We start from the raw sequence: 18,602 nt of genomic DNA on the forward strand, positions 1-18,602 counted from the left end.
TCATGAGAGACACAAAGAGAGAAAGAGAGAGGCAGAGAGAGAAGCAGGCTCCATGCAGGGAGCCCGACGTGGGCCTCGATCTCGGGTCTCCAGGATCACACCCTGGGCTAAAGTTGGCACTAAACCGCTGAGCCACCCGGGCTGCCCCAAAATAAAAACAAACAAAAAAAAAGAAATGGCGTCATTAGAAGTCGTGGTGCGTCTTTGCGTTTGTCTGCAAACCTGTTTATAAAGTTGGTATAGTTTCTTTTGCAGTTTCCAATTTTAAGAGCAAAGATACAGCTTATAATCTAAATACTGAACAACTGATCTCATCAGATATGTTTTAACAAGATACGTTTTGGGACGCCTGGGTGGCTGAGCGGTTGAGTGCCTGCCTTCAGCCCAGGGCGTGATCCTGGAATCCCGGATCGAGTCCCACATCGGGCTCCCTGCATGGAGCCTGTTTCTCTCTCTGCCTATGTCTCTGCCCCCCCCCCCCCGCCCCATGTGTGTCTCTCATGAATAAATAAATAAAATATTTTTTAAAAAAAGATACGTTTTAACAAGAACAAAGAGTAAGAAGTTTCAGTCTGCATCACCGAGAGAAAGAGATTTAAAAATCAGTTGGATGCCTCAATCCTGTGCCAGCGGGACTTACTTCTGTGGGTGCATTGTGGTTCCTTAGAGGGCCCATGAAGTCAGCTCACGCCTTAAACCTATTCCTTAAGCAAATAAGTCTGTTTTAGAACTGTGAGGTATTTTTTAGGATGGATTCTAAAATTTGACTTATTTTGGTTTGAAGCTTTTGTTTAGTAGCTCCTAATGACAGATTCGAATACAAAATCCTTGATGTAGAAGATGCTAAAAGCTTCTCGGGGCTGAAGAAGTGAAGCCAGAAGAGAGAAGATGAACTGGGCAAAGGAAAAGGAACAATCTGGCAAGGACAGTCTGGGAAGAGGGAAGACAAGCTGCAGACGGAGAAGTTCTTCGGCAGGGGTTGGCGCTGGCACCCGTGGGGCCCATGGCCTAGGCCACACAAAGATACAAACGCACTCCCAAGAGGTTCGGCTGGCTTGGAAAAGAGCACACTGGCCACACTGGCTGCTGCTCAGGCACCCCTGGGGTCCCAGCAGCAGCTTCCTCTAGGTCACAGATTCCAGGGGCTTGGCTGACTTTGGGCACACTTGGCTTGAGGCGTCTTGCTGGCCTTCCTCCCAGACAGAGCTGCTGGTATTTCCCGGACACAGACAAGCAGGGGACCTTAAGTCCCAAGCACAAACTCAGGTGAGATGGGCGGGGGGGGGGGGGGGGGGGGGGGGGTGTACCAATCAGCGTATTAAAAGTTTTTTTTTTTTTTTCAGCGTATTAAAAGTTGAAGAACAAAGTGTCCTTTCGATTTACAGCCTTAGATTCAGATCCGTAGAGACACTGACTCTATTTGAGAGCTGTGCTCTGCGCCTCTCAACTACTTTTTGGCCACCTAAGGTGGTAACATGCAGCCAGTGTCAGGCTGAAGATTGCCACTTTCTTCCTGTAGGCACGTATCTGCGCTTATGGATGCTTTGAACAGGTAGGTAATGTGATGAAATCAGAATTTTTTTTCTTTAAAGATTTTATGTATTCATGAGAGACACAGAAAGAGAGGCAGAGACACAGGCAGAGGGAGAAGCAGGCTCCCTGTGGGGAGCCCCATGTGGGACTCCATCCCAGGACCCGGGGATCTCAACCTGGGCCAAAGGCAGATGCTCAACCACTGAGCCCACCAGGTGCCCTGAACTCAGACTTTCAAAAACCCTGGTCTGATAGCAGAGTCAGGGAGGAAAGAGGAGGAGACGGTAGACACAGAGGTCCAACTGAACTGTTCTAACCTAGAAAATATAGAATGGTGGGTTTCTAGGGTTGGTGTGAGAATCAAATGTGATGCCTGACACATGACCAACAGCAAGTAATTATCAGCTCCCCCTTCCTCTAATTGAGGTGAATGGATGTGGATATAAAGCAGAGATGTAAGAGACAGGACTTGTGGAAAGAGCAACGAGTTTGGTGAATACTTAGATATAAGGAACTCAGAGAAAAAGAACTGGAGGAAAGCTGGGATTTCAAATTTTATTTATTTTTTATTTTTATTTATTTATGATAGTCACACACAGAGAGAGAGAGAGACAGAGAGACAGAGACACAGGCAGAGGGAGAAGCAGGCTCCATGCACCAGGAGCCCGACGTGGGATTCGATCCCGGGTCCCCAGGATCGCACCCTGGGCCAAAGGCAGGCGCCAAACCGCTGCGCCACCCAGGGATCCCTGGGATTTCAAATTTTAAAACTCAGGTCTTAAATAAGAGGTGTGGGTAGGAAAAGTACTAGTTTTTTTTTTTTAATTGTATTTATTTATTCATGAGAGACACAGAGAGAGTGAGGCAGAGACACAGGCAGAGGGAGAAGTAGGCTCCATGCAAGGAGCCTGATGTGGGACTTGATCCCGGAACCTCAGGATCACGCCCTGGGCTGAAGGCAGGCACTCAACTGCTGAGCCACCCAGGGATCCCAGAAAAGTGCTTGTTTGAAGAGATGAGTTGATGCTTGGATATTGAATTTGGACCAGAGACCATATGGATTTAAGAGTTGCTGTCCTAGGGACCCCTGGGTGGCTCAGTGGTCCTGGGATCAAGTCCCACATTGGGCTCTCTGCAGGGAGCCTGCTTCTCCCTCTGCCTCTCTCTCTGTGTCTCTCATGAAAAAATGGATAAAATCTTAAAAAAAAAAAAAAAAAGTCGCTGACCTAGAGGTAAAATCAGAAGTGGATTTGCCTGGCAGCTCAAGTTTTCCTGCCCCTCACTCTCCTGGACAAGTAAGTCCAAAGACACACATCTAGCGTTGTGTTTGTAAGTTATTGTTTTTCTTTAAAAAGCTCCCTCAAGAGTTCTATAAGCTTCAGGCCCTATAAGATCTGGACCCTTCCCGGTTCAAATCAGAAGGCAGAACCCATGGGATAATGGGAGATAGAGTTGGAAGAACCCAGTTACTGTCCTCTGAAGGACCAAAGGGGTCAGCAGAGGAGGCCAGAGGGACAGAGGGAAGGCCTGTAGGTCAGGATGCTGCATGGAGATCAAAAAGACTCACAAAGACTCGGGGTTGAGGAAGGGTCACTGGATTTGACTCTTCAAAAAAGTGGCTGATTTGAAAGTGCATACTTTGTACAGTGTGGGGGAAGCCTAGATGGGGGGGCGGGTGTCGAAGAGCAAGAAGTGTGCAGCGGGTGTAGACCTTTCATCTAGCCAGGCCTACACAGAAGGAGAGGATACCCTGCTACTCCTCAATTTTGAAATTCCTTTTTTTTTTTTTTTTTTGTAAGATTTTATTTACTTATTCATGAGAGACCCAGAGAGATAGAGACACAGGCAGAGGGAGAAGCAGGCTCCATGCAGGGAGCCCGACGTGGGACTCGATCCTGGGACCCCAGAATCACATCCTGGGCCGAAGGCAAGCGCCAAACCGCTGAGCCACCCAGGGATCCCCTCGAAATTCCTTAATTAAACTTCTGCCTGTGTGGGCCATATTCCTTTGGAATTAATATGAACTCCCTGAGCATGGAGCGTTCTCTTTTACTACATTTCCCACTCCTTGAGGTTTTCTGTGGTCTCGGTGGGATCTAGTCCTCACTGCAGCACAAGCCTGTTCAACGGCTACTCAACGGGCTGTTGGCTGGCACGGATTTTGGTTTTTGTTTACTGTGTTTTTGTTTTTGCTTCGCTTTTTCCATCTCCTTGGAGGACCAGTTGTGGGAGTTCAGGGGTTGAAGACCAGGGTGGAGAGACAAGAGTCATAGGCACCGGAGGCTGGAAAACTGTGGTCTGTTATCTGCTAACCGAGTCAAAGGTAAGGATGACTTCATCCCCGCGCAGGGCGCCTCCCCGCCCCTGCAGCTGACTTCCCATAGGCTGCCTGGCCCAGGGAAGGCTCTTCTTTGCCTCCGTTTCTCACCCGCTGCCTTCACAAGTCCTCGGAGGAAAGATGCGGCTGCGCTCCTCTCCGCCCGGAGGACTGTTTCGCAGGCAGCGTCGGTTCACGCGATCGGGCTTCCGCTGGACTTTGTGCTTTGCTTCACGATAACCGAGAGGTTCCCGTTAGCCATCCTCACTGAGGGGATTTACAACAAACAAAAGTAAGTAACAAACCTACAGGTTGGCAGCACCCAGGCAGGAGCCGCCGTCTTGGGGAGCCCCCGCTCGGCCGGGACTCGGCTTCTAGGGACCCGGCCGGGCCCCCGAACGCTGCCCGGGGCGACGCCAGCGTGGGGCGCAGGGGGCCAGGCGCGCGCCTGTGTGTGCGCGTGTGCGCGTGCCCGAGTGTGCGCGCGGTGGGCGTGTGCGTGCCCGGGTGCGCGCGGTGGGTGCGTGCCCGAGTGTGCGGTGGGTGCGTGCCCGAGTGTGCGCGCGGTGGGGGGATGCGTGCCCGTGTGCGCGGTGGGTGCGTGCCCGAGTGTGCGCGCCGGAGCGTGCGCGCGGAGGGGGGATGCGTGCCCGGGTGCGCGCCCGAGTGTGCGCGCGGTGTATGTGCACGTGTCCAAGTGTGCGCGCCGGAGCGTGCGCGCGGAGGGGGGATGCGTGCCCGGGTGCGCGCCCGAGTGTGCGCGCGGGGTGTGTGCACGTGTCCGAGTGTGCGCGCGGAGGGGATGTGCGTGCCCGAGTGTGCGCGCGGGGGTGTGTGTGCACGTGCCCGAGTGTGCGCGCGGAGGGGGGATGCGTGCCCGAGTGTGCGCGCGGGGGTGTGCACGTGCCCGAGTGTGCGCGCGGAGGGGGTGTGCCCGAGTGTGCGTGTGCGCGGGGAAGGGCGGCGGGGAGGTTGCGGAGAGGCCGCCAGGTGGGAAGCACCTGCGGGCTCCGGCGCGGCGCGTGCCCGCGCTGCTGGCACGAGGACACCTGGTCTCCTCCACACACGTACCTGTCGGGTTCCCGCCGCCCCTGCCGCCCTCGGGGCCTCCGGGTGCGGGGAGCGGCGTGCGGGCGGCGGCTTCGGGCCCCCGGGCCCCGGCGGGCGCAGGTGAGCGCCGCCGCGCCGCCGCGCTCGGAGGCCGGGAGGGGGAAGGGGCAGGGGCCGGGCAGGAAAGGGCGTGCTGCCCTTGGCGGGCGCCGGCAGCGGCGGGAGCGGGCGGGTCCGCCGCATTGTTACCTGCGGCCGCGGCCGAGCCCCGCCCCGCGTCGCCCTGCCCCCTCGCGGTCCCGAGCCGCCGCGGCTGCGGACGCCGGGAGCCGGCGCCGGGGAGCGGGGAGCGGGGAGCGCGGAGCGCGCGGAGCGCCGGCCGCGGTGAGTGGGCCCGAGCGGGCACCCCGGGGGGCGGGGGCGGGGCGGGGCGGGGGCTGCGGCGCCGCGGGCGAGGCTGGGGCGGCCCGCGCGCTCCCTCCGCTCCCCCCCGCCCCCCAGCGGCTTGGGTGCCTGCGCGGCGCAGGCTGCGAGGACGGCGAGCGGTGCCCGGAGGCCGAGCCCGCGGGTGTGGACCCGCGTCGGGAGGACGAGCTGGGTCACGGGGCGCGCCGCGACTTGCCGCTCCCGAAAGTGGGTGCGGGGTTGGCGGGGACGCGTCCGGGCGATGCGGGCCGAGGACCCGGCGGCCCTTGCCCCTGCACACTCGGCCGGGCCGGGCGAGCCGGCCAGAAGCGGCGCCCTCGGCTGCGGGGCCCGGGAGGAGGCGGGGCCGCGGGGCCGCGAGCTCGGGGACTGCGGGCTCTCGCTTTCATCCTCCCACCAAACACCACGAGTCTCTCCTCGACTTTTTTTTTTTTTTTTTTTTTTTTTTGCCGGCTCGGCCCCTCCTCGGCTGAGCCGCAGTGCGGCCGTGAGGCTGCCTCTCCCGTCCCCCGCGCCCGGGACCCGGAGCCGGGACCTGGGTAGGTGCCGCCGCCGAGGCTCCAGGGCGGGGCGGAGCCCGGCTCCGCGGACCGCGACAGCCCCGCGTCGGCCGCCAGCACCGGGACCCGTTCCCCGCCGGCCTCGGGACTCCGCGCGGCTGCGGGGCGGGGGCGGGCCGCGAGCGGGTCCTCCGGGCGGCGGGGCGGGGGCGGGCCGGGGGGAGGGGGGTCGCCCGGCCCCGCCCCGAGCGGCCGCCTCGAGGGGCCCCGGGGGGGCGGGCGCGCCGCGGCTCTGCCCGAGGCCGGGTGGGCGCTCGGCGCTCCGGGGCGCGGAGGCTCGCTGGTTCCCGCCCGGTCCGGAGCGCGCCCTGCCCCGCCGCCGCCGAGCCCGCCGGCCGTGAGGGCGCCTATCTGGGCCGCTCCCGCCGCTCCCGCCGCGGCGCAGATTAGGACGCGCGGCGGGGGGACCTCGCGCCCCGCCCCCGCGGCGCCTCGGAAGCCGGCGCGCTCCCTGCGATCCCGGCGGACGCGGCGCCCGAGCCTCCTGCACCGCCAGCCGCGGCCGTGGGGTGAGTGGCGGGGGGGGGTACCCCGGACCCGGGGGGGTCGCTCGCCGGTGCAGAGACCTAGGAGACTACGGTGTGTCCCTCGCCCGACTTCTTCAGGCCCGGGGGTGCGTGCGCTGCGCTCCGCCTGCACAGAAGTTGCCCTGGTGCTCGGCCGTCTGCGGCCCTGCGCTGACCCTCGGTTGCCGTCCTGGAAGGAGTAGCGAGCGCTTCCTCCCCGCTCTCTCGAGCATCCTTTGGCGCTCGTTTGCTTTTTTTTTTCTTTTTTTTCCCCTCGGTTTGGGGACCTTGGGAGCGACTGAGCATGCACGTTCAAAGCCGCGCGTGCTTCTCCCTGCGCCCCGGGCGTTGCGCTCGGCCGTGGGGGGGGGGGGGGGGGGGCTGCGGGTCCGCACCCGGGCCCGTGGGGTCGCGGGTCGGGAGCGGCTTTGGAAGCTGCGTGGTCGGGGACTGGACTTTCCCAGTGAATTAGAGGAGAGCAAGAATTCCATTTTAGACTCGCCTGCACTCTCCTCACCCTGTTTTCTCCCCAAACCCGGCTTGCTCTGCCCCCGCCCCCCCATTGTCGTCAGCAGGGTGGGGGCCAGCTCTTGGGCTCCCACCTCATCCCTGACACAAGTCAGAAATGAAGGGGAAAAAGCTTTCTGGAGGGTTTTCCTTGACGTTTACTTTTGGTTATTGTTGGCCTAGAGCGTGAGTGACCAGCTGAGCAACAGGGTCCCACGAACCCTCTTTCAGGAAAATCCCGAGCACTGAACTGACTTTCAGGAACGTGTTTTCCTCCGAAATACACCTTGAAATGAAACCTATATATTCTCTCTTCTTCCCTCCCACCCGCTCCCTTCAAGGGAGCCAGAGAGCTTCAGGCTTCTCCCCAGGAGCAAAGCAGTGCTGGCAGTTGAGGCCAGAGGGCTTCTTTGAAGACCCTTAGGAACATTTGCATTCTAAGACTTTCTGCTTGCTGATCGGCTCAAGGCCAAAGACCTGGTCCCAGCACCCGCTTAGTAAAAATTCACATAGTTAAAAAGATGCTTAGTTGAGCTACAGCTTCCCTAAAGGGTCCATCACTTAGACACACCCCTGGTAGGTCATGATCAGCACTCCGGGACTTGAAAAGTTCTCATCTTGAGAGCCTTCCAGTGACAGCTCTACATTTTACTTAGGGCTGGGCATTTGTCAGCCTTCATGGCTGTCCTCCCTGTCGCTGAGGTCCCCAACCTATAGGTGAGATGTTAAATACAAACCTGTCTCTGTCTGCCGTGGAGAGATTGATGGGACGCTTGACATTTTCCAGACAGAGCCAAGGCTAATTCCATTGTTCCTGCTGGCAGTCAGCAGCTGTGAGAAACAGCGTTTTTAGGGCTGCAATGTTGTTTTTAGGGCTGTGGCACTACCTGTGTTCTAGTACGCTTGGAGAGTATGCGTTTGCATCTCTACTGGGGCCCAGACCCTTAGTAAATCAAATGTTCTTTATGTATCCTCTGTTTTAACATGTTATAAGGCTGTGGAAAGGGTTAGAATGTCTGTCTGCACTCTCTTTTTCCTGTCTGTTTGACATTGGAAATCCTGGCCAGAGGGAAAGCCCTATCAAAGCCCTATTGAAGCCAGTAGTAAAAGCATTAGCATCTTAGCTAATCATTGCTGGAGGATTTATTCATTAGAAGCTGTTGGGGGCCTGGGATCCTTATTTGTTACCCTGGGAAAAAATTAGCCAGACAACATACCAGTAACAGTGTTGTAAATTTTATTTTGTTCTTCTAACTTTTAAAAATAACATTCTTTCTCAAGATGGGGCAGTGGTTAGAATTACACGGCAGCACGTAACTTAACACATGTCACTTTTTTACTTTGACAAGCTTTTATCTGGTACTTTGGTGCAATGCCCAGTACTCAAAAGTGTTAGTGTTAGAAACTAGTGCTCGTGTACAACCTGAGGTATAGTCTTTCTCACTCTTTTTAGTGTCTCTGTATTTGCTCGGTGAGGTTTAATGGCACATCTGTGCATATACTTAGGCAGCACTGAGTGAGTTGCTGCTTTCTAGGATGGGACTTTGTAAGGTTATTGCCATTCTTAACAGGAATAATCTATACGAGTCAGCATATCTGCAGTTAGAGGTGAATTGGAGGATTAGCAGCTCTTCAATACATGAGATATTTTATGTACAGAAGTGTTTTAAACTATGTAAGGATAAACTGCCAAGATTTCCTGTGCAGTCTTGAAAAAAGAAGAGTTCAAATGTAACTATAAACTGTAATTGACAATGAGTCATTGCTCAAGGGGTGCCAACTATGAAAACAGCCTAGTTATGCCCCTAATGGTAATTATGAAAACTCCTTTTAAAAGTCAGTTGCATCTCCAGTGAGCTGTAAGTTGACTTGGATAAATAATTTCAGTTTTACTTTCTAAAAAATTTTCCAGTGGTGATGGCTGCACGACGCTGCGGATGTTCGTAATGTCACTGATAAACACTTCTACATGGCTAAAAAGATAAAAAAAAAAAAAAAAAAAATTCCAGTTAGTAGCTGGCAGTGCTATCTTCTACCCATATATAGTTTTCGAAAGTATTCAAATGTTTCATAAAAACAGTTGTTTAAGGATTTTATTTATTCATGAGAGATACAGGCAGAGATACAGGCAGAGACATAGGCAGAGGGAGAAGCAGACTCCCCACAGGGAGCCCCATAGGGGACTTGATCCTGGACCCCAGGATCACACCCTGAGCCGAAGGCAGACACTCAATGGCTGAGCCACCCAGGTGTCCCTAATAAAAATATTTGTATTTGCAATTTATTATTCATTGACTATGGGGGGGGAGGGGCAGAGAGAGACTCTTAAGCCGGCTGGACCATGCCCAGTGGGGAGCCCGATGCAGGGCTCGATCTCTGAACCCTGAAATTGTGACCTGAGCCAAAATCAAAAATTGGACACTTAACTGACTGAACAACCCAGGCACCCCTGTTCTTGTAATTTAGAGATAAAATAATAACATAGTCACTGAGTACTGAAAAAAGGACAAAACTAGTAAAGAATGGAACTATTAAGGGGATTTTTCTAGCAGCCTGGAGTAACTTAGCATTTTATCCATAAACGCAATACATATGTATTTTTTTAAAAGATTTTATTAATTTATTCATGAGAGACGGAGAGAGAGAGAGATGCAGAGACATAGGCAGAGGGAGACTGTGGGACTCCAGGATCATGCCCTGGGCCAAAGGCAGGCGCTAAACTGCTGAGCCACCCAGGTGTCCCAACCCAATATATATTTTAAAGAAAATGTAATACCTGTGAAAGTAAAGAGAAATCCTATGTATATATGACAGTGGTTATTGTTAATAATGAACTATGTACGAGGCATCTTGGTACATGTATTAGCTCGTTCATTCTTATGCAAACCAATGAAACAATATATCTTTATAGTATAGATGAGGATGCTGAGACATAGGTTCAACAGCCTACTTCACCTCAGGTTGCACATTTAAAAAGTAGCAGAACTGAGATCTGAGGAAAAAACAGCCTATTTCTGGAGTCTCCACTTTTTATTCCCAAGGCAGTCTTGCCTTTTATACGTGGTTCTGTGTAAAGAATTTCATTGTATTTGAATTAGTGCTATCAGACGGTTTACTCCTGCGTAATCTAGTATTGTTTGACCAATGTGTGTTGGTTAAGTGAGCTTTGACAGTGATGCTATAAAAGGGTAATTATGTGCAGAAGTCCAGTCTAAAAAAATCTGGCCCCTTTATGTCCTGGAGGAAACCGTCTACATGTCCACATAGTTGGGGTGCTGACTTCATAGCCTGCATGGGGTCCCTTTTCCCACATCCTTCATTAACCTGTCCTTATATTTGAAGAAATCTAGTTGTTTTGACCTCTGTTTTCACTTCAAGTCCCTAACAACTCAATACTGGAAGAAACATTTAAAGGCCAGTGAAAACACAAGCCACCAAAATAACTCAATGACTGTGTGGATAAGGGGTAGACAAGTGGCAGGTATGATATGGGCAGCATATCATTGTGTGTGTCTCCTCTGCTAATAGTGTCACAGAAGAGGTAGGCATGAAGTTCTGATTGTTTCTGAAAGAGTGGCTTAACTAGAATCTAAAATGTTAGCATTGGGAGCACTGAGAGAAGTCATGGAATGGATCCCAACCTCCTAGTTTTACAAATGACAAAACTGAAGTCTTGTGAGGTGAAGTGACTTGTCTAAAATGTAAGCAGTAAAGCTGGATTTAGAGCTACAGCCTTTAATCTTCACATCTAGTGTTCTTTCATTTGCAGGGAAGCCACGTGACCAGAGGGAGCAGGTACATGGTGGCCCTGACTCTGGGGGAATGAGTTTGGTCACTATTTTATCATTTCCAAATGCCCTATTACATGCAAGGCAGAGGATGCCCTTTGACCAAGTGATTGGTAGGGGACATGTCCATACTGGAGAAAGGCAGGGTCGTACACTAATACCTAATACTTCAGCCATTTGGGTAATTTCCCTGGGGGTTGAGTATCCATTGCCCAAAGAAAATGAGCCAGTTAATGAACAAGTAGTTTATTCATGAAGTGAGCCATACTTGCTGAACTTATAGCAGGTTCTCAATAAATATGTGTTTTATTGATTAATGGAAGGTTTCCAAGTTTGAGTTTGTTGCTGTTGCTTTGCCAGCATTTCCAGGCAGTAAAATTTGTTTGGTTCATGTTTAGAAAAGTATTAGTCCCTTTTTATGCTCTTTTGGATGTGTTGCCTCTCACTGATTGTAATACCCAGCCGCTCGAGGGGGACTGGCACTAGGCTCGGAAGGGAATAGCTAATATTCAGATATTTTCCTGGCCCGGTTTAAAATTGTTTTATCTCTGTAGGTTTGGAAGATGACACACAACACGGTTGGCTTTTTCTCTGGCAGCGGACCAGCGAGTGAAAAAGTATGACACGAGTTTGATGTTTGTGTCTGCTTCCCCAAGGCCAAGAAATTATCTCCTTAGAAGGCAACAGTACTATGCATGTTATGAATTGTGTCTCCTTGGTCAGCGATAAAGAAAATGGGACTATTGGCCCAGGAGCCGGATTCATGATTGGGCAGACACCACCGCCGCCCCCTCCTCCTCCTCCACCCCCTCCACCTCCACCATGTCTGCATTCAGGGGAGGGGTTTCCTCCCTCTCCTCCTCCTCCCCCCCCACCTCCACTCCCTGGGGGGCCTCCGCCCCCACCTCCCCCTCCGGGACTACCCCCAGCCTCTCACATGAATGGCTACAGCCACCTTGGGAAGAAAAGGCGGATGAGAAGCTTTTTTTGGAAAACCATTCCAGAGGAGCAAGTTCGTGGCAAAACCAATATCTGGACTTTGGCCGCCAGGCAGCAGCATGACTACCAGATTGATACAAAGACCATTGAGGAACTCTTTGGGCAGCAAGAAGATACTACCAAGTCTTCCCTTTCTAGGAGAGGAGGAACTTTAAATTCATCCTTCCGGGATGCTAGGGAAGAGGTAAGAACGGATCGATCGCGGAGGGATGATCCTCTGCATGCTGCGTTGTTGTATGTTTGGAAGGGTGTGTGCATTTCGCAAGTTGCTCGGTCACTAAGACATAAGATCATGCAAGTAAATGTGCTCTGGAAATGATAGAAAAGGGCCTCATATGATGAGCTTGAGCTGACTAGCAAAAAAGCATAAGAAGCATGCATGCCACATCCTCCCAGACATCCCGGTGGATTATGAGCTCACGCTGAGAACATGCTATGTGGGGCCATCGTTCTTTGGCCTCTCAGCACTGCCCTGTCTCCAGCACATCTGCTGCGGTTTCCCCTGGTGGAGCAGTTCTGCCGAAGTCCACATTATTAGTCTCTGTCTAAACAAAAACCTGAGTTCCTGAACTCAGCTAAACTGAGATTAACTGGAACTTTTGGAGACAAAATGGCCTTTGTTAAATGCACCATTAACTAATACGCATCCTTAAGATTTTACCCGTGTTTTTCCCTCTAGTTTTCCCTTCCCTAAGTGTTATGAGATAGCCTTCATTCCTCAGAGCTCTGAATTGAACTGTGGCCATTGTGGAATAGAGATTCCAGAGAGTTCAAAACCTAAGGCTAGCTTTAGGTGGATTTTCTAGGAAGCATATTCCCAGTTAGCAATAAATGTCTTACACTGAGAACTAAGGAGAGCTAACAGATTGTAAGAAGTTCACGGAAAGCATAGCTTGAGAGCTCCCAATCACTGTCTATATTATAGAGTTAAAAATTGCATTTGAAAGTACCCTGTTTAGAAACAATAAATTGAGAGGCCTCTGCTTATTAGCAGAAGTACTTAGGAAACTAGAGATGGGAAGGAAAGAGCATTGCCCACCAAAAAGGAAAAGGGGGAGCAACAAATGTATCATTTTTAAAATCTGTTGTACAGGAGCAGAGAAAATAGGTCAAAGATGGAGTAGATCAGGTAAGAAAGTGGGCAGGGCTCTGGGATGAAGTAGCGCCTCTCTGCATAATTGATTTGTCAAGCTGACAGTATTGACCTCTTTTCTCTGGCTCAGGAACACGTTAACTACTTCTCTCCATGACTTCACTTGGGGGTCCTTGAAATTGGTGGTTGAAATAGTCGAGAGTCTATTCATTTTTTATTTATTTTTATTTATTTATGATAGTCACACACAGAGAGAGAGAGAGAGAGAGAGAGAGAGAGGCAGAGGGAGAAGCAGGCTCCATGCACCGGGAGCTTGACGTGGGATTCGATCCCGGGTCTCCAGGATCGTGCCCTGGGCCAAAGGCAGGCGCCAAACCACTGCGCCACCCAGGGATCCCTAGTCGAGAGTCTATTAACTATAAAATGTAGAGAATGCTGGGATTAGGATCAAGCATGAACTGTGAAATAAAATTGAGCGGAAGTCTTTAGGACAGTCCCTCGTGCCCTCCCCTGCTGAACTCAGGCTTTCCCTGCTCTTCCCTTTATGCAAGGTCCTTTTATTTCTTAGCGTGCATCCTTTCAGTATTGGAAGGAGCAAGAAGTCATTTCCTTAGTACCCTGGCCTTTGCCCCAGCTTCCAGCAGAGATTCCCTGTACAGTAGGGCATTTCTCACCATTGTTTCCTAGCTCCACTTACTGAATTTCAAGAATGTCGAAGGGAAGGGTGGCTGGGTACGGTGGGACATAGAACACAAGTCTCAGGAAAACCCCTGGAACAGACAGGGGCCTAGCTCACCATGCTGCTGGGGAGGCAGCTACCAGGTTAGAACGGGTGGCATCCTTTATAAATTGGAGACATTTATTTTGGCAAATGATAGTTCAAGGGCCTACTAGGAACTTGTAGCTTCATGTCTGCTAATTCAAGGGAGGTTCAGCAGCACTCTGAGAAGGAGCGAAGTAGCAGGGAGTGTAGCATCTTTCCCTGCGTACAGCCGAAGCAGAAATGTCCATTTCTAGGCCACATCTAAATTTCAGGAATAAAAAGTCTTCCTCTCATCTCTCTCTCCCCTCCCCTCCCCAGATACATCTTCACCTTTTTTTCCTTTCCCTTAAAAAATACCTGAAATCAAGTAATAATTTTTAATTGTGATAAAATACACATTCCGTTTGCCATCTTAACCATTTATAAATGTTCTGTTCAGCGTCATTAAATGCATTCACATGGTTGTACAGCCATCCCTACCACACTTCCCCGGAACTCTTCCCATCTTGCAGAATTGCAGCATTGTGTCCGTGAAATCGCCCCACTCCCTCCTCCCTGCAGCCCCTTCTACTTTGACTCTGAGAATTTGACCACTCTACGTGGCCTTATAGAAGTGGAATCAGGCAGTATGTGTCTTTGTGACTGGAGTATTTCACCTTGCATAATGTCCCTAACATTCAACCGTGTCGTAGTATGTGTCAGAATTTTAAGGCTGAATGATATTCCATTGTATGTATATACCACATTTTGTTTATCTAGTTATCCATCAATGGATATTTGGGTTGCCTCCACCTTTTAGCTATTGTGAATCTGCTGCTATGAATATGGGTGTGCAAATATTTTTACTTTTAACACTTGAGGTTCTAATCTGAGAGACAGCTACTAGATAGGAAAATTAAATCACCGTGACCTTGTGTCATAAGATAATTTAACTTTTCAACTCTTTAACATTCAGGTAGGATAAGTGGTTTAGGTGGATGGATTTAAGTGTGTGTTGGGTAATATTGTCACATAACAGGGTTATCCAGATTATTTTCAGTTTTTCATGCTATTTCCCAACATGGCTAGAAGTATTATATACTTTTTTTTTTTTCCTGCAGTAAAAGAATGCAGTACATGCTATTTTCTTCCCTCATTAGACTTTCGTCTAAGGAAATTACAACTCAGCAGAGTGATAGTTTCACAAGATCCAGTAATAAATCTTCCGATTTACTCGGTAGTAAATGGAATCCAGGGTTGAAAGTACTGGTTCTCACCACCTGTGCACATTGAGTGGAGAATACTCTGTTTGGCAGAGTGACCCATCCTGAGCCTGGAAACATGGCATCCCAACCTGCTACCCCACAGGCCATAATTCCAGAGGTTCAAACATGTCGGGGATCGGATAATGTCCCCTGGAACTATAATAACCTCTTACAGAAATGACCTGCCATTATGTGGTTGGCTCCTACTTTAAAGGGCTTATAAAGCATTGCAAATAAGTTTCATTATACTCCAAAGAAAGAAGTTGCTGGAAGATAAAAAAGAGCTGGGTTCAGGAATGGGTAATTGAGGAAGAACAACACTCAAAATATAGCAAGTTAGAACATATAGTTAAGGGGGAAGGGAGGGAAAGGTTATCAAATATGACTATCCTTGTGTTTTTGATACCTAAAAATCAACTGGAGGAGACCACAAGTGTGACAATAATAATTAAACTGCAATAAAATAATTAGAAGTAACAAAAATATATTACTGGGGATAATAATAAAAAGAGCTCAAACTCCACCTTCTTTTTGGAGTTCATTGATCTCATCCCTGAGAAGTTCCCTGTCTATGTGCTCCCCACTGCTCCCCAGTTCCCTTAGAGCATCATCGGCACTCATACTGGTTAGTCGGGTCTGTGCTTGTTTCCCTCTAGAATCTGAAATGCTCTTAGAGGAAGGCACAGTCTTAGCTGATTGGTATCCTCCAAAGGAAATTAAAAGTTAACAGCTGGCAGAACTGAACCAAGGGAGCAAAGGGAGTATGTATCAATATGAGATCAATATGATCAAAATTGGGATTGACAAAACACAATATGAACGAGGCCTGAGGCTACAATATAAAACATGGTGACCACAGTTGATAACACTGTTGTAGAATTGAAATTTGCTAAGAGTAGAATTTTATTTTACTTTTATAGATTTTATCTATTTATTCATGAAAGACACACAGGCAGAGGGAGAAGCAGGCTCCATGCAGGGAGCCTGATGTGGGACTTGATCCCAGGACCCCGGGGTCATGACCTGAGCCAAAGGCGGACACTCAACCACTGAGCCACCCAAGTGCCCCAAGAGAGTAGAATTTTAAGTGCTGTCAGTGAAAAGGAGGACAAAAAGATCACCGGGAGGTGATGGATGTGGTAATTAACTAGATGGGAATCCGTCCACCATGTTTACATATGTCAAATAACATGATATACACCTTAAATATCTTACAATTTTATTTGCTAATTTACCTTAATAAAAGTGAAATAAAAAAAGGAAAAAAGCCACAAATGTTGGAACATGTGAGATCATTCAATATGGTATCTGTAGTAATGTTTACAATTTACAATAATACCATGTAAGAAATAACTAAAATTGCTTATTAGAAAAAGAGAGAGGAAGGAAGGATGGAAGGTAGATTTTTTTTTTTTTAATTTCTGGGAAGTAACATCTTACTCTTCCATGCTAATTCAGGTTATTGGTTATTCTTTCTCAACTTTTCCCCCAAACCCAGGCTGGGACATATCCCAATTGGCAGCCAACCAAAAATAAAAAGAAAATGAAAACAAACAAACAAAAAAAGCCACATCAGAAACCAAAAGCTATGTCTTATATAAGAGGATGTGGGAAGATTTTTTTTTTTAATTTTGCTTTTCTGAATTTGATGTAGCATTGAAATAACCACTACTCAGTGGTACTTAAGTAGTCAAGGAAGCCCTCTTTGACATATTGAAACAAAAGTAGGTTAAAAATTTCTTCTTCTACCTTGAGGACGTTATACTAAGTGAAATAAACCCATCACAAAAGGACAAACATAATATGATTCCACTTATGTGACATTACTAAGAATAGTCAAATTCTTTGCAACAGAAAGTAGAAGGGTGGTTGCCAGGAGCTGAAGGAAGGAGGGAACGGGGAGTTACGATTTAAGGGGTTTCAATTCTGCAAGGTGGGAAGGGTTCTGTAGATGCGTGTACCGGGGGGATGTGGGGATGGTTGTACTGAACAATGTGGATGCACTTAATGCCACTGACCATTTAAAAATGGTTAAGGAGGGGGACACCTGGCTGGCTCAGTCGACCCTTGACCTTGGAGTCATGAGTTTGAGCCCTCTGTTGGGTGTAGAGATCACTTCAAAAAGTAAAAATGGTTAAGATGGCAGATGTTCTGTATATTTTACCGCAGCTAAAACACAAGAGCTGTTTCTTCCCTTAAGGAATATGGGAGGCAGACTGGTGACTCCTTAGGAGAGGAGCGAACAGAAATTGTAGGACACACTAGGCCCGCTTATTTGGAGGCTGGACCAAAGGAGTGGTATAGCCCAGCACACCCTTGACCGGGTGCTGTGGTCTCAGGGCTCTGCGGGGAGACTGCTTCTGTCGCAGGGCCCCCTCACATCCTGCTGGGAAGTCCTCAGGATGGCGTGAGTTGAGCATATGACCTTATATTCTCCTTCTTTCGCTAGGGATGGCATGTACCTCTGCAGTGGCCCGTGACGGGAAAGCCCATGAGTCCGTAGTGCCCCGGCTCTACCTGCTGTGACAGGCCCTGACTTCAGTGGGGGTCCTGCCTCCCTTTCCTGCGGTGTCCAGAAACGTGGGTTTCTGTTGATTGGACCTGCGGGCAGGCGGAGAGCCGGGTTGGTTCACGCTTTTCCCTGGGGCTGTCTGTCTCCTCCTGCGCAGCCAGCACATGCAGAGTCCACTGCTCTGGATGATTCCCAAACACCACCTGGGGGCACTTGGGGGGCCTAGTTTGTTGGGCATCTGCCTCCAGCCAGGTCATGGTCTGGGGGTGTTGGGATCGAGCCCTGTCTGAGGCTCTGCTGAGCCTCCCTCTCCCCTCTGCTGCTCCCTCTCTCTCTCTCTCTCTCTCTCTCTCTCTATCAAAATATATAAATAAAATCTTAAGAAGACAAAACAGAACACCACCTGGTCCCACATCCAGGGGTTCCTGAATTGCCCAGCTTTGAGATGGCAAGCATTTGGGGAGTAAGATAAGCTAATTAACACGTGAAACGATAACCCGCTTTAAAGGGCTTGAACAAGCACTTGTGCAACACCGCCTTGGAAGGATCGAGTGGGGGAGCCTGGGAGGAAGAGCCGCCCGGGCACTAGGCACTAGAGGACGTGGGGAGAGAGGGACTGTCCCTGGATCGCCATTAGTAGTCTCATCTTCCTGGTGGTAGGATGAGACTTTGTTCGCCCTGTCAGGTGCCCAGCGACGGCCAGCCCAGGTTTTCCCTTAGGATTATTGCTGAATCCTCGTAAACTGGTGACCAGTTTCTGAAGCTCTGCCTAAGCGTTGGAGGCAGCTGCTGCCCAAGCCTGACAGCAGCTCGTCGAGGCTGTCTTCACCGGGAGAAACGATTTCTACCCACCGTCCCGCACACACAGCCCTGGGCCCCCAGAGGCCTTGGCCAGGCCCCATGGATGGTGTCTACACAGCTGCCCCCATTCCCGGAGAAGCGCATGGGTGTGGATACCAGTCCACGGCTGGTGGGGGAACAGTGCCACTGCTCTGTGCTCCTGTATCCTCAGCGACATGGAAACTCACAGGAACCAGACAGAAGGAACCAGAAAGACCCAGGCTAGCATTTGTGTTCTCACGTTACTCTGGGGAAGGTATAAAACAAGACGAGGCATAAAACATGATGCGTCGAGGCTCGGTTTCCTTATCTGTCAAACAGGTGACAGGTGTCAAATAGGTGGTGATTTAATGAGCCGAGTAGCAAATACGTTTTTTTCTTCATTCTGGGTAGACGTGAGTCCCGAGGAAGTGCTTTGGATCAGTATGTCTCTGTATCAGTATACGTGTTCTTACTTGCGGCTT

The 18,602-nt window shown here is 50.2% G+C and overlaps 1 protein-coding gene across 5 annotated transcripts in view; it reads left to right on the forward strand.

Moving 5' to 3' along the window:
- The first annotated feature begins 3,973 nt into the window (after positions 1-3,973).
- FHDC1 (FH2 domain containing 1) overlaps positions 3,974-18,602 on the forward strand; it is a 41,543-nt gene continuing 26,914 nt past the window's right edge. The window contains exons 1-2 of one of the 5 annotated variants that reach the window (XM_072724850.1): positions 3,974-4,142; positions 11,242-11,870. In XM_072724850.1, the coding sequence (XP_072580951.1) occupies positions 11,379-11,870 (492 nt within the window). In that variant the 5' untranslated portion in view covers positions 3,974-4,142; positions 11,242-11,378. Of the gene's footprint in view, positions 4,143-5,198; positions 5,285-5,422; positions 5,534-5,753; positions 5,866-6,217; positions 6,396-11,241; positions 11,871-18,602 lie in introns of those variants that run through there. The other 4 variants (XM_072724853.1, XM_072724855.1, XM_072724852.1 and 1 more) reach the window with 4 other exon arrangements.

This window comes from Vulpes vulpes, chromosome 10 (genome assembly GCF_048418805.1).
Source record: "Vulpes vulpes isolate BD-2025 chromosome 10, VulVul3, whole genome shotgun sequence".
Classification (NCBI taxonomy): Eukaryota; Metazoa; Chordata; class Mammalia; order Carnivora; family Canidae; genus Vulpes; species Vulpes vulpes.